This window comes from Macrotis lagotis, chromosome X (assembly GCF_037893015.1).
Source record: "Macrotis lagotis isolate mMagLag1 chromosome X, bilby.v1.9.chrom.fasta, whole genome shotgun sequence".
NCBI lineage: Eukaryota > Metazoa > Chordata > Mammalia > Peramelemorphia > Peramelidae > Macrotis > Macrotis lagotis.
The window spans coordinates 243,023,987-243,040,023 of NC_133666.1; the positions used below are offsets into that span (position 1 = coordinate 243,023,987).

The 16,037-nt window shown below is 35.1% G+C and overlaps 1 protein-coding gene across 8 annotated transcripts in view; it reads left to right on the forward strand.

Annotated features, from left to right (window-relative positions):
* ARHGEF28 (Rho guanine nucleotide exchange factor 28) overlaps window positions 1-16,037 on the forward strand; it is a 378,068-nt gene that overhangs the window by 186,950 nt on the left and 175,081 nt on the right. For all 8 annotated transcript variants that reach the window (XM_074208046.1, XM_074208045.1, XM_074208043.1 and 5 more), the window contains one exon: window positions 777-849. In XM_074208046.1, the coding sequence (XP_074064147.1) occupies window positions 777-849 (73 nt within the window). The remainder of the gene's footprint in view (window positions 1-776; window positions 850-16,037) is intronic.

Below are 16,037 nucleotides of genomic sequence, written 5' to 3' on the forward strand. Positions count from 1 at the left end.
TCCTAATTACTTTGCTTTTTACCTCAACAGAACTGTCCACTCTATGAAGTACAATAAAACAAAACAAATGACCATCTGAATGAATACCTCATTCTACTTCTGTGGTTTACCAAATACCAATACCTCTCTGAGCCCTCCCTGTACCTGCCCGCAGAAACCCATTTTTTAAATACTATGGATGTAAAAATCTTTTTAGCATTCAAAGCCCTTCATAACCTAACCCATTCTTACCTTTCCAGTCTTTTTGCATCTCAGTCCCCACTTCATGCTCTTTGATCCAGTGACATTGGGCTCCTGGTTGCTCCACAGACAAGAAACTCCATCTCCTGACTATGGGCTTTTTCTCTGGCTGGAATGCTCTCCCATTTCATCTCTGCTTACTGCCTCCCCTGACTTCTTTTAAGTCCTAACCAAAATCTCATCTTTTACTGGAAGCTTTATGTACTGGAAGACATCTCTAATGAATAAAATAAATTTAAAAGCGAAGTGTTCACAATATAGCATTGAACTAAAAGTATTGTTAATTTCTAATTTAGTAAAATCTCTAATTAATAAACATGATCTATCCTCACTAATCTGTCAGTTAATAAGTGGTTAACTTTATTATGTCCAGACACTCTGCTAGGTGCTGGGAATACAAATATAAGGAATGTAACCATCCCCACTACATCTCCATTTTAATGTGAAAACACAGCTCCATTTATGCTATTTGTTGTTGCTTTTTTACTTTCTGTTGTACATTTGAGGCCTCAATGATTTGAACTTTTTACTTTTAGACTCTTGATAGAAAAGAAGTCAGGACGGAGAAACAACTTCCAATATCTTCCAGTGCAACAGGGACTGAAGCAGGTAAGGATTTTCCTTACTTAGGAAATGTTTAGGGAATCTACTTTTAAAGTCAGATGTGATTCTGTCACTTCATGAACATTGTAACAAGTCTGAGGAAAACATAGGAAACTTTTTGTGTTTTCCAGTAGAGGGCAGCCAAGCCATTCAACCAAAATGGAACATTCAAATAATTTCTAGGAATCATTTTTCCTATAAGACAGGAGGAGGAATAAAATAGAATCCAACAAACTTGAGATAATAGCTTTCATTTTTTTTAGCAGGAAACAAACATTGCCCTTGGGATATATTAGAAGATCCTCATAACAAAAGAACAGCCAAGGGGCATTGCTCAAGAGTATTTTAAGGGGATAGATGAGAAAGGGATGAGAAAAATTTGGATCTAATTTTCATTTGCATCTGCTGTTGATTAAAATATAATTATAACTCTAGTCCTGGCAGTTGGTTTTGCTATCTGTGTTACAGTGTCAAAAAAGTGGCCCCATAGTATATGAAATAACTGGCATGTGTCCATGCTTCCATGATTTGATTTATTTTCCTAATGTACTATCAGGTTTCCCAAATGAATTAAATGGCTAAGGGAATGGTCTCCCTTTATGTACTTATACACATAGTTAATTACTAATCTCTGCTTCTCCTACTGATATCCTCCCCTTTCTTCCACTCCTGGATACTTGTCTTCACCCTGTTCTCACCTCTTACATCCTGAAATCCTTACCCTTCCTCTATTTATCCTACCTACCCCATCTCCTTTTCTCACAGTTTCTTTTTTTTTCTTTGTTTTTGCAAGGCAAATGGGGTTAAGTGACTTGCCCAAGACCACACAGCTAGGTAATTAGTGTCTGTGGCCACATTTGAACTCAGGTACTCCTGACTCCAGGGCCGGTGCTCTATCCACTGTGCAACCTAGCATTTCCCCGCCTCCCCCCCCCCCCCCCACTGTTTCAAGAAGATCTACAAACTCTCATTTGCCCTAGTCCATTTTTCATTTTTTGGTCAATTTGTCCCTTAATCTGTTTTTTTCTCTCTCCATCACTCTCTTATTCCTCCTTTTAATGTACATTTTTTCCCCTTTTGACACATGTCCTCTATAATTTCCTCTGTAATTAGTCTCAATGACTGTATTTTTTTCTTTTTCTTTTTTTGCAAGGCAATGGGGTTAAGTGACTTGCCCAAGATCACAGAGCTAGGTAATTATTAAGTGTCTGAGACTGGTTTTGAACTCAGATCCTCCTGACTCCAGGACTGGTGCTCTATCCACTGCACCACCTAGCTGCCCCTTAAGGCCTGTATTTTTAAAAATTTCTCTTTTAGTTAATATAAATATTTTATTTTTTACAATTACATACAATAATAGTCTCTATCAATCATTTTTCGCAAGGTTTTGGATTTTACACTTCTCCCCCTCTCCTCCTCCTCCTCCCCTCCTCTCCTTCCCTCCTCCCTTCCCTCCTTTCCCCAACACAAGGATAATTTTTACATTTGTTTTGATGATACACATATACCAAAATTGAATGTGTTGAGAGAAAAAAACATGTCCTTAAGAAAGAAAGAAAATATTAGAGAGAGCAAAGTAATGCAATACATTTTTTAAAAAATTGAAGATAATAATCTTTGGTCTTTGTTTAAACTCTACAGTTCTTTCTCTGGATACAGATGTATTCTCAAAGACAGATCTCCTAAAATTGTCCTTGCTTATTGCACTGATGGAGTGAGCAAATCCATCAAGCTTGATCATCACCCCATGTTGCTGTTAGGTTATATACAATGTTCTTCTGGTTCTTCTCATCTCATTCAGCATCAATTCATGCAAGTCTTTCTAGGCTTCTTTGAAATCAAAGACTGTATTTTTAAAAAGTAGAAAGTTGTAACTGATGGATAAATAGCAAATACAAAAGAAAGAGAAAGATGGAAGAATTATTTCGACTTTTTTAGTACTCAGAATTTTCTTCTAAGGAGAATAAAAAATTCGTACTTAAGATAGAGGGCTATGCTTTTCTACCCTGCTTCCTAGAAACATAAATTGGTATTTGGTTTAAAACAGTAAAACTTTTGGGGCAATAAAAGAATTAAAGTTTGGTTATGACAAAGACCATTTCAATCAAGGAAAATTCAACTTTCTATTAAGTACCTATTTTGTTTCAGGGACTGTGCTAGGCATTATGGGAGAAAGAAGAAATATAACATGTGGTTTCTGCCTTCAAGTAGTCTACAAACTAGCTGGGGAGCACCCATAAAACCATTAGAGAACACTATAACACTTTTCACGGTTTTATGAGTATTTAAAGGGGAGGGGTAAATTGCACCCCAATAGGCTGGTGACTATCAGTGAGGCTAATACCTATTACATTAGCAAAAAATATATCTAGTTTATAGGCAGACCTTTCTACCCATAAAAAAATTGCCCTTGAGTTTATTATTTCAGCCATCATTTGCAGTCAGACAGTATTTGTCATTGTGCTGTTAGACTTTTTAAAAATAAAGACTTTTTGATGACTGTTCACATTGGATGCCTGCTTCTCTGCCCCCTCACCCTCCTTACCTCTAGCTCCCATTCATACACAGGACTATGCCAGAATTGTTTCAGTGACCACCCAGGTTGATAATTTCAAGTCAACTCAAGTCCTTTGTGTAATTAGGCAGATTGTTTTTATTTGTTTCTGTCATGTTCAACTCTTTGTGATCGACTTTGGGGTTTTATAGTCAGAGAAATTGGAATGGTTTACCATTTCCTATTCAAACTCATTTTACAGATGAGGAAATTGAGGCAAATGGGGTTAAATGACTTGCTCAGGGTCACAGAGCTAGGATATGTCAGAGGCCAGATTTGAACTCAGGTATTCTTGATTCCAGGCCTGGTGCTTTATCCATTGTGCCATCTAGGTAGGTTACAGAGTCTAGATAAATAAATATGTCTTTGGATAGAGGTTGAAGTAATTTCCTGTCACTGGGTAGGTCCAAATAGAAATTTACCAATCTCTTGTAGAAGACATTGTGAAAGAAAGAAATGTGTGTATCAAGTAAAATCAAATAGTTTTTCAACTTTAAGATTCTGTTTGTCTAGTTATTGCAATATCATATAATTCATTCTTTTTTCTGTGATGATGTATCTGTGTGAGATAGAGACAGAACCAGAAACACCCACACAGAAAGAAAGAGAAGTGTTTGTGTGTGTGTGTGTGTGTGTGTGTGTGTGTGTGTGTGTGTGTGTAGTGACAGAGAGGAAGAGATAGAGACAAAGAGACAGAGACAGAGGGACAGAGAGACAGAGACAGAGAGAGACACACATACACACACACACACAGAGGCAGACAGACAGAGGCAAAAGCAGAGGAAGAGAGACAGATATTGAGAGAAATCCATTAAGGTAATGTTACTTCAGAACTGGTACATGAACTATATTAAGTCTTAGCATTTAATTCTATCAGCATCTGCTTTGTAGCCTGAAAGATTGGTGTTTTAGAAGTTGCTACACAATCTCTCAAGCAATTATTTCTTTGAGAGTAGTGTACAACCAACAACCATTAAGCATTTATTAAGCCCCTTATATATGCTGGGGCACATTGACAAAAGTAGAACATCCCTGTTCTCCAGTAACATATATTAAAGAAATGGAATGTGCATATTTAAGCATAAGGGAGTTGACATTTGGTCTCCCCTAAAGTTGATGTCACTGTAACCAGAGCAGATAACAGAGATAATTAGGTGTTAATGTGTTAATAAGGTGTTAACACGCAACAATTATCTTAGGAAATGCAAACACCTTTTTTTTTCCTATTAGAATGAAAAGAAGCAACTACATTGGGCAAAACAAATGGAAATATCTTTGAAGACCTTTAAATAGCTGAGTCCTGGATGAGCCTAGCAGTTCTGAAGAGAACTGCCCAGAAGACCACTCTCCTCTAGCAAAAATGAATACTCTCTTTAAAAGATACACAGGCGCAGTTACTTGTGGAAACTGATTCTAGAAGTGGGACCTCTGGATGCAGAGGGCATTGACTGTGGACTCCAAGAACTGAATTCTAAAGAGCAGCAGACTTGAGGAGCCTGCCTGAGCAACCCACCAGGCAGAGATGCTGGTGCCCTGGTGTGTTCTGTGGGAATACACTCCTTAGGTTTATAGGGAACTGTTTTGTAGTTACTGTTTTTACTATGGCATCTTAGTACTGCCTTTGTTAAAAAGTTAATTTGTGAGACAGCAAGTTAGAATACGAACCCTGCAGCCACAAAGACCTAAGTTCAAATCCAGCCTCAGACACTTACTAAGTGCTACAGACACAATGTAAAAGCAAAAAAGTCTACTCTCAAAGAAGTTTGGCATGTGATATAATTAGATACATCCAAAAGGACTGCTACCCCAGAGTAAATGAAAGGTCACCCTTGAAGGAGGAATGCTCTGGCATTTGGAGTAGAGTGGAGTGAAGTGGGGATGTTGTATTCTTTTAGAATAATTCTCTCACTTTGAGAATGGGTGGAGAGATGTTTGGTGAGAGCGCTTTTATCCATATAGATATCTTTACTGAACATTCCCTTTAAATATAGGACCCCAGGAATTTTCAGATATTCAAATCTATGTGGTTAATTTGATCTATACAAGTTGTTGTTCCATTTTTTTTTTTTTAGTGTCTAACTTTTCATGATCTTATTTGGGGTTTACTTAGCAAAGAGACTGGAGGGGTTTGCCATTTCCCTATCCAGTTCATTTTACAGATGAGGAAACTGAGACAATCAGGGTGAAGTGACTTGTCCAGGGTCACATATCTAGAAATTGTCTAAGTTGAGATTTGAACTTGGAAAAATGAGTCTTCCTGACTTCAGGCCCAGTGTTCTATCCTCTGTTCCACTTAGCTGCCTGAACAATATATAAGATCTTTATAACTGAAGAGTTGCCACTTTTCCAAATTATGATGATTTATACTAGCAATTAAGAAGGGCATTCTGCAGGGAACATTACTCAGTTGGTAAATGTCCATATTTTAATAATAATGCAATTTGGTGGCATTGACTAAATGTGATCTGAATCGTCCATTTAAAAGTAGGCATTGAGTTTTTTCTTTTTCTTTTTGGAGGGATGGAGGGCTGCCATGTACCTTTTGAATAAGGGAATGTTTTGTCCTCTTCATCTGAGAAGATAATTCCAATTTTTTCTTTTTCGCTTCTCCCAAATTGGCTTTATTGTTGAGAAGGGAAAAAAAACCCAACCCTAAAAAGTTTACAAAGAAATACATAATTTTGTTTAATGTGTGTTGTTAAAGTCTTCCTCTGATTAAAGAGATATTTTCCCACTTAATAAGCAACAAACATTTATTAAGCTCCTGTGTTCAGTCCTCGGGCTATAAAAACAAAATCAGATAATACTCAGGAACTCACAATATAGCATTGGAGGTGATACACACACAAACACACACACACACACACATGCATTTATATATGTATATACAAAGTAGATAAAAAAGATAGAGACTGATTTTTGAGAGGAAATCATTAGGAGTGAGGCTGGGTGGATGGCAAACAGGAAATGCTTCACTTACAAGTGGTAATTGAACTGAGATTCCAAAGAAGCTAGTAATTCTAAAAAGCAGAAATGAGAAGGATGTGACTTCCAGGCAAAGAGGGTTGAATGGGGGCCAATGGAGTTCATTGAGTAGGTGAATGACATGATCAAATCTGCATTTCAGTACAATTATTTTGATGGCTGGTGCAGGATTGGTTTGAAAAGGGAGAGACTTGAATCAGGGAGATCACTAAGCAATGGGAATAGAGATGAGAGTGAACTAGGATGGTAGCCATGTGAGTGGAATGAAAGAAATAGATGTGAGATGACAAGATTTGTCCTCTATTTGGGCTGTGTAGGATGAATAAAAAAGATTCAAAATATGATTCAAAATTCAGTCCTCCAGAGCCCTGGGCAAAGGTAACCTCCATGATGAGGTCATTTTATAATTATGGGGCTTACATTCTATATTAACATTAGAAAGATCTATTTTTCTTTTAACTTCAAACCTTAAGGAAGTTCCATCAGTTATATATCCATGACAAGTTGAACTTCTCTTAAATATTAGTCATACTATATTTTAGGCAAGTAAGAATAGGTTAGGCTGAAGAAAGAAAATGCTTATAAACACAAATTTATCAACTGCCATGCTATCTGGTCCAGAAACAAAGCTCCAGAGGATTTAAGTTTTTCCTCCTTGAAACTTCTGCCCTGGGGATCCTGATTGGAGGTTCCTTCTGTCACCTACTACCTTAGACATATTCCAGGCAGTCTTCACTTCATTCTTTAAACTTCTTCTCCACAGAGGGGATGTCACCATATGTAGGGCATCCTCTGCAGTCTGTCATTCTTTTAGAGTTCTTGAACCATGATCAATGTAGCTAATCATTGCTCCTGGAAATTGCGTATCAATTTACTTTCCTATGGCTCCACTTTCTATCTTAATGATTTTCTAAAGAACAAATTCCTTTCTGATCACACATAGACACATATTCTCCCTATATACATACATACATACATATATATATATATATATATATATGTATGTATGTATATTATGCCTGATTAGAATGTAAGTTCCTTTAGGATGGGGCATCCTTAGCTTTTGGATTTTTATCCTCAGCACTTAGCACAGTGTTTAGCACATGGCAGTACTTAATTTATTCTTTTTCATTCATTCATCTTTTTACTCATTCATTCATATTTCTCTTAAAACTATAACCTGCGTTCTTTTTTGATAAATTTATTTGAAACTTAAATACAAAATGAGAAAAGAAAAAAAATTGTCATGCACATAGTAGACCATAAGAGGGATCAATGTAACATAATAAATTTCCATTTCAAGAAAACCTAAGAAAAATATTACACAATGTTTTCAAAGCTGCCCATTTCTTTGCTCCCTTTTTGAATTGTCTGAGAAATTTTTTTTTGCCAATTTTCTGCATTCCTTCTATTCTTGGCTATGTAGATTTTATTTATACAAAAAAATTTAATTTAAAATAATTGAAATTATACATTTTATTCTTCAACAATGCTTTCACTTTATAATATAGTTTAAGGTCTGATACTGTTGAATCTACTTCATTTATATCTTTTACCCATTTTTTTAAAAGTTCTTTATCTTTTTTTTTCAAGTGAACTTTGTTATTATTCTTCCTAATTTAGCCATATAATTTTTTGGGGGCAGATGACATTGAATAAATGTATTAGGTAAAATTTTCATTTTAAAAATTATATTGACTTTTCCTACCCATGAACAATAAATATACTTCAATTATTTAGATTTGAGTTTATTTTGTAAAAAAACTGTTTTATGTTTATGTTTATATAGTTCTTAAGTCTATTTTGGCAGGCATATATTCAGGTATTTTAAACTATCTAGTTATTTTAAATGGTTTAAAACAGTGTTGAATAAAATTGCTGGCATATAGTATAGTTTTGCTATGTTTTTCTTTCGATTAAATCTATTTTAACTTTGAGATCACAATTATAACCCCTATTTTTTAGCATAACAAATTTTACTCCTACTCTTTATTTTATCTTTTTTGTGTACCTCTCATTTTCATAATGTTTCCTGAAAGCAACATATTGCTGAATTCAAATTTTTAATCTGCTGTCCATTTTTATTTTATGGGTAAATTCATCCACTCACATTCTAAACTACAATGACTTGTTTTATATTTTCCTCTTCCTATTTTTCCTTACTATTCTTCTATCCTATTCCTATCTCACATACTACCTCTTCTACCTGATATTTTGAGCTCCCATTTCTTATCCTACCCATGCATTTTAGATTCCCATCCTTTATCCTCTTCCCCAACACTATCCCCTTGCCTTTATTTCTTCTGAATGTGGAAGACTTTTATATTTATCTCCATATCTAATTATTTATTTATCTTTCTATATGTTGTTCCTTCTTTAACCCATTTCTGATGAAAACAAGGTTCTACCACTACTGACTCTCCCCCACTAGTTTCTTCTCTATCAATTTTTCCTTTTATGTCTCATTTGTATGAGATAATCACTCTTTATCATCTCTCTCTACACTTTTATTGTTTTAGAATTACCCCATCATATTCAACTCTACCCAAGCCTTTTTTGCCAAACCACCTAGATAATGATGACAATCAAAAGAATACTGCTGATATTTTCATATAAGAAGTAAACAATTTGACTTTGTTGCATCCTTTATAATTGTTCTTTAATGTTTACCTTATATTTCTCCTGAATGTTTTATGTCAAATTTTCCCTTAAGCTGTGGAGTTTTCTCACAAAAACCTGAAAGTCATTCAATTTATTAGAGGTCCTCTTTTTTTCCATTTGGGATTATGCTTAATTTTGCTGGGTAAGAAATTCTGTTTGGTTGTAACCCCAGCTCTTTTGATCTAGAAAATATAATATTCTATCTTTCAACATAGTAGCTTCTAGATGTGGTATAACCATTATTGTGGCTCCATGATATTTAAATTATTTTTTATTGCTTCCAATATTTTCTTTTTTCTCCTGGGAACTTTGAAACTTGGGTATGATATTCCTGAAAGTTTTCTTCCTAGGTTCTCTTTCAGGAAATGATTGGTGATTTGTTTCTATTTCTGCCTTGTCTTCTTGTTCCTGAATTTAAAGGCATTTTTCCTTGATAATTTACAGTTGCATCAAGATTCTTTTTTTAAATCATAATTTTGAGGTTGTCCAATTATTATTTGGTATTTCTACTTGATCTTGTTTTCCAGATCAGTTTTTTTTTATGAGATGTTTTGCTTTTTCTCCTATTTTTTTCATTTCTTTGATTTTGTTTTGTGATTTCTTGGTGTCTTCGAACATCATTAACTTCTCATTGCCTAATTCTAATTTTCAAGGAATTATTTTTTTCTGTAAGTTTTTGATTTTATATTTCAAGTTGGTTGATTTTCTTTTCATAATTTTCTTGATTTTCTTGGATTGATTTTTCTCTAATTTTTCCACAATCTCTCTTTGCTTTACAAGAACTCTTTTTACACTTGTGACCATTTGATATTTCTCATTGAAACAGGAGTGACACCCATTCCTCCTCTGAATATGAACTCAGACCTTTTCTATACCTGTAGTAATTATCTATAGTTTGGTTGTTTTTTCTTTGCTTACTCATTTTTACTTATTTACTCTTTGTTTTTAACAGCTATTTGGGTAATCAAGTTAGTCCCAAGGTATGGGGAAATAACACCCTAAGCCTCAGGTGCCTGGTACAGGGATTTTCTGAGGTCTATCTTAGGGCTCAACCTTGGACTCTCCTCTCCACTCCTACACTCCCAGCCACAATGTCCTGCAAATGATCTTGTTCTCCATGGTCCCTCCTACAATTGTCCTTTCTGCCCTGTAACTGAAACCAGGGACTCTAACCTCCTGCAAGTGCCCATAGTTAGCAGGGTCCCACCCCTCTGCTACTGTACTCACCAGGTATATTCTAGTTCCTTCTCCCTGCAGTCACAGCTCTGGACAAGTCTGGACAACACTGCTGGACTTGTGACCCCTCAACAATGGAAGGTCCTTTAGTCTACTCCTATTTAGCTGTGACAAGAGGAAAGTTTCTATGACTGAGGTTGCCTCTTTCCCCCAGCTGCCCCCAGGGCTTGTTATTTGTTGACTCTACAAAGTTGAGATATAGGTGTTTCACTTCACTCTGGTCAAATCTCTGTCCTAGGAGTGGGTCTAAGTCTTCTCAAGTTGTCTTAGGAGGACAGATGCTTTACTTGCTATTTATTTCTGCTGCTCAGAGGCAATGTTCAGTCTTTTTTTTTTTTATGTGGAACAATTTTGGAGAGCTAAAAGTTTTCTGACCTATTTCTCTATCTTCCCAGAATCCCACCTCTCTACATTCTCTACATTCTCATTTGAGAGGACAAGTTTCGAAATCAAGATTGTGTAGATAAAATGAAGGCTAGTGGGTAGCTTTTTCCACATTCTAATAAATGACTAAAGTAGACTTAATATCCATACATTTTCCCATTCTCATCTCACATTGAGAAGCAAACCCAATAAATATTATTGACATCTACTTTGGTCAAGGCCTTGAGCTAAGCAATGTGGAAATAAAGAGACAAAAACAAATGAGTTATTGGCCCTTAGCATCTTATTATATAATGGAGAGAATACATTATGTACACAGCTAAGTAAAATAATACAATGTATTCTGTGATAACAGCAAAGATGAGTTGCCATTTCCTATTATTGTTTCTTTGTTTTAAAAAGGGGTTATCTGGGGACATTTAAAAAAAATTAAAGGAAACAATCCTTTTAACAAACCCATTTTTGAAAGGACAGCTTTAATTCAAACTATACTTTATGGGGTAGGAGGTATGAAAGTGCTTGTGCCTGAAATGGGAGCAATATGGGATTGGGGCTTTATGGTTGAGTATTAAAGAAGCATATATATGTATATATATATATATATATATATATATATATATATATATATATATATATATTGTTTCTGAATAATTTGGGAAAGACCAGATTCACTGAATCACAGATTTAGAAATGGGAAGGAATTAAGATGATCAAAGATTATACATTATTTTACAGAGGAGGAAACTTGAGGCACAGGGAGATCAAATGGTTTGCCCAAGATGACATAGGTCATAACTGTCAGAGATGGAATTTTCACCCAAGTTCTCTGACTTCAAAGGCAATGATCTTTTCATTGGTTTCACATGACCTCATATTTCAATATTTTAAGACTTTTTTAGTTTGGTGGTATGAATACTATTAAGTTCTGATTAGTGTAAATAATAAATTCCCCCCGAAATAGTTCCATTAATCAAATTTACACTTCCTATTCCATTGACTAGAAATAATTACCATATTTTATCTAATAATAACTTTGAATTTGAATAGATGAAAGCACTTCAGGGGAGTCATTATTTGTAATATTAAAGGCCTAGATGTATCCTCTTCCAGTAAAACAAATCTGTATCTCTGTGGTTTATTAAATAATCTTTGAGAGTTGCTATGGCCTCCCTTGTCCCACCTGCCTCCCAACTGGCCATGCTGTTGTTGAGTTTCTTCAGGCATAGCTAGGTTCATCCTTAGATAACAAATATGCTATTTGTACCTTACTGCACTCAAGGCCACTCAGCAGTGGATTTTGAGAGCTTCTGTTCTTGCTGGCATGACCTTGGCAGTGCCCTAGATAATTCTATAAGACTAAGTTTCCCAACCTACACTGATAGAAGGTAGTTTTTTGTACCTAATATAATCACAGATCCTATCTCTTTTCCTGTGATAAAAGTAACACTTATTATTAATACATATATATGTACAAATAAGGACATGGACATAACTTTAACACATAGCATGAGAAATTTGACTTGCATTTTGTATTAACAGATTTTTTTTAACAGTATATTTTTTTAATTTTGGAAGTTTAGACTCTATGGGACAGGAATGAATGACTAATAACCAACGGTTTTCCAGTCGTACTTTCAAAGTGCATAAGGGAGAATAGTAAGGGTGCAGGCCTGAAGATTTTTAACCTGGTATGCATGTGGGAATGTGGGCAAAAATTAGAACGAAATGTTGAGAATGAGTCAGTGCTGTGTGTCTTGAGTGAGCTACCCCAGGGATGTTCAAAGTATGGCCCATGGGCCGCATGCAGCCCTAGTAAGGATTTTATGTGGCCCACCTGTGGATTTTAATTTTCATGAGCGAAAAAAATAAAATAATCATTTTCATGGAATGCCTATTAGATTTTTTTAATTTCATCACTAATAAATAATCTGGACATTAATTATCTTTGGTGTTTTTAAGTAGTATTAATGGACAGAATATATAATATATATATATATATATACATATATATATATATATATATATCACACAGAATTTTCAATCGATCTATGAGATGTGTTCTGTCTGTAGGATGTAGACTAGTCAGTATGCATCTACCCATAAACTGCTGTGTTGTCACTTTGTTTTGTATTTGCTTTCATGCTTCATGCCCTTGCCAGTCATATTGATAATGCTTTTCCCCTTACTTTCTAAGAAGTTAAAAATATCATGACTTTTCATCATGCTTGCCAAACCTAATTAAGGGAACACTACAAATGAACTATTATATTAGTGAATTGAATCTTTTATTCTAGGTGTGACCTTCAATAATTATTTCATTTTAATGCAGCCCTAAGATAACCTAAAGTTGGACAGCCCTGAGCTAGCCCATTGGTTCTGCTTATAAGTCATCCTCTTGCATTCCATCAGAACAAATGAGGAGCATGACCATGAAGAAATAAAAGGAAGTTGTACATCGTTGGTCTTTACTTAACTTTTCCTTTTCTTCTTATTAACTATAGACTCTAGATTATGAACATCAGGTTTCCAAATCTGGAAAAGCCAAGATTTTCCCACTTGGAGATTCCCTGATATCATTCTTACTAGTTTAGGATTTTGTAGTAACTATATTTGCTGCTTTGTACAATCGTTTCAGTCATGTCCAATTCTTCATGACCCCATTTAGAGCTTTCTTAGCAAAGATACTAGAGGGTTTTCCATTTCCTTCTCTAGTTCATTTTACAGATGAGGAAACTGAGGCAAAGAGGGTGAAGTGACTTCTCAAAGGTCACATAGCTAATAAGTTTCTAACAAGTTTCTAAGGCTGTATTCCACCTTATGAAGATATTTTTCTGACTCCAAACCCAGTCCTCTGTCCCCTGTGCCACATAACTGGAAGTATTTATTAACATGAGTTGTTAGGATATAAGAGCATGTTGGTTACACAAAAAGATGTTCACAAGGTTTGACAAATCTAGCTCCAGGGGAATTATCCCTTTTTTTTCTGGGTGGTTCTTGAAATCAAGATCAATGGTCCTTTAAAACAGAATAGCTCAGAGTGACTGATATCGTTATCTCCAGAAGGTTGCTATAGCAATAAGTGGTTTGATTGCACTTTGCAATAGGTTGTGCAGTGGGTTGGTGTAAAAGGATCCTGCTAATTCAGCAGAGGCTCTGCTAGAGTAATTTAATTAAACTCCAGTAGAAAGAGAGCCAGATTCTTTAGAGACAACACATCCCTCAAGTTGTAAAATCAAGTGCTTTTTTTTTGTTGTTCAATTAATGACATTACTTTTAACCCAATTCTTTAGAAGTGGTTTTTTTAATTGAATTTAAAATAATGAATATTTGCAGATTAAAAGGTATATTTTAGGATTTTGTGCTAATAGGTAGCATTTGTATAGCATTTTTATACCTATCTTGTGAAAATTGATGACAACAATTGAGCAGAATTATCATTTTAAATTAGTTGGTTTCTTAGATGAAATCATCAGTTACCATTGTCAATAACATTTTACTAAAGAATAAAAACAAATTAGGGCAAATGATAACAAAGACTAGCTAAAGGATGATTTCTTTTTGAGGGAGTGAACACCTATGTAGTTGGTTCTTTTTGACAGTTTTACATATTGAATTAACATGAAAGATATTTGTCATTAATATCCAAGAACATACACCATTATAGAAAATGTGTCTTGCAAATTACCTAGTTACTTAAAAATATAAATGTACCATTATTCCTAGAAGAATTCACCATTAAAATGAGAATCTTAATTATGTGGTTATCAAATTCAAGAATTTTGTATTCTACATAAATCTTGCTGTAGAAATATGTCCTAATTATGTATGTGTTAAATGTGGAATTATTTAACCCGACTATGCTTTTTTTCTCTTTTTTTTATTTTTTTCTTTGAATTTTTATCTCATTCTTACTCCACACTCCTTTCTCATTTTTAATATGAAGTCTGTATCTATCTAGGAAGGAGAAAGAGGAGAGATAAAGAATGTGTGTGATTGTACTTGTTGGACTTTGCTTTCTCTGACTTTGTGTCTGTCTGTCACTTACCTGCCTCTGTCCCTCCAAGCCTCCTTCTTAGGCTTTAAAGCTTTTCATGTGACCATTACAGACTAATAATGAGTTATCCAGTTTAATCTTTGGTACTATTAGGGTTCATACCACTCCTTTGGCGCCATCTGGAGGTTTTCTATAGACTGAGACTATGGATGAAAGTTGAATACCTGGCATATTTCTTCTGGCTGACTAGTGTTGGAAAAACCAAAAGCTACATCCATTAAGGTTAAAGACAGTAGACATGCACACATTAAATAGAATCATGACCCAATTGCAAGTTTTGTGTACAACAATTCTCAGTGCTCAAATAATCCTCTGATCTCCTTAATTTGGATGTAATCCTTCAACAATCCAAATTGAAATCTATCCATCGTTGCTTATGCTGTGTGACTGCTGTTCATATTTACCCATCTACCAGGGCACTTGGTATATTGGAGGCATCTTCTCCTCATGGATATCACAAGACTACCAATGTGATGTTTGGTCTCTTTACCTACCATTCCTCATCGTTGCCACTCAATCAACCAATCTTTTTTCAATCATACATTTTCCTAATGATATCTTTAACTCATGTTCAACAAAGTTCTTTATTGGTTATATATCGCAGTCTGATAACACCCACCCTGTTATTCTATATTGCTCATTATGTGATATTCATTTTCATTTCTTTGAAGATCAGGAGTTAAGTCTCACAGCCATATAATAACATTGGTTGAAAAAGATGGTCTTCATTTCTGGGTGAAGCTTGTGGTTATGAAAGGCATTTTGCAATTTCCTAAAAGTAGTTTAACTTAATCTCCTCATTTTGTTTAATTCGAGACCATTATCTACTTTTTCCATCTGTCCATGAAATACATACTGATGAATATGTCACAATCAGGACAATAGTCTTCTTCATCTTAATTTTTCCTATGTTAGATGGTCAGACCAAATTCTTTTGAGTGGTTGCAGATCCCTTCCTGAAGACTGGCAAGCTCTAGGACTTGATGTAACCAAAACAATGTTATCCACAAAGGAGAATGTCTGGATTAAATGCAAACTGAAATGGGGGGTGCTAAACTATACTAACTTCTCCGTTGGTGCATATTGATCACATAATAACATTATTTATTTTGTTAAATATTTCCCAAGTACATTTTAATCTGGTTCAGGCTGTACTTTGGAATGTTGCCGGCTGCTTATGAGATTGACACCTCTGATCTGGAGGAGCTCACTGCCCACAGGGAATCCCTTTTCAACTTTGACACTGTGCCAGAATTCTTCCATCACAGTGGCAAGTACTTCTGGAGAATGTGCATCTCCATGTTTTATACCTTGTCTATT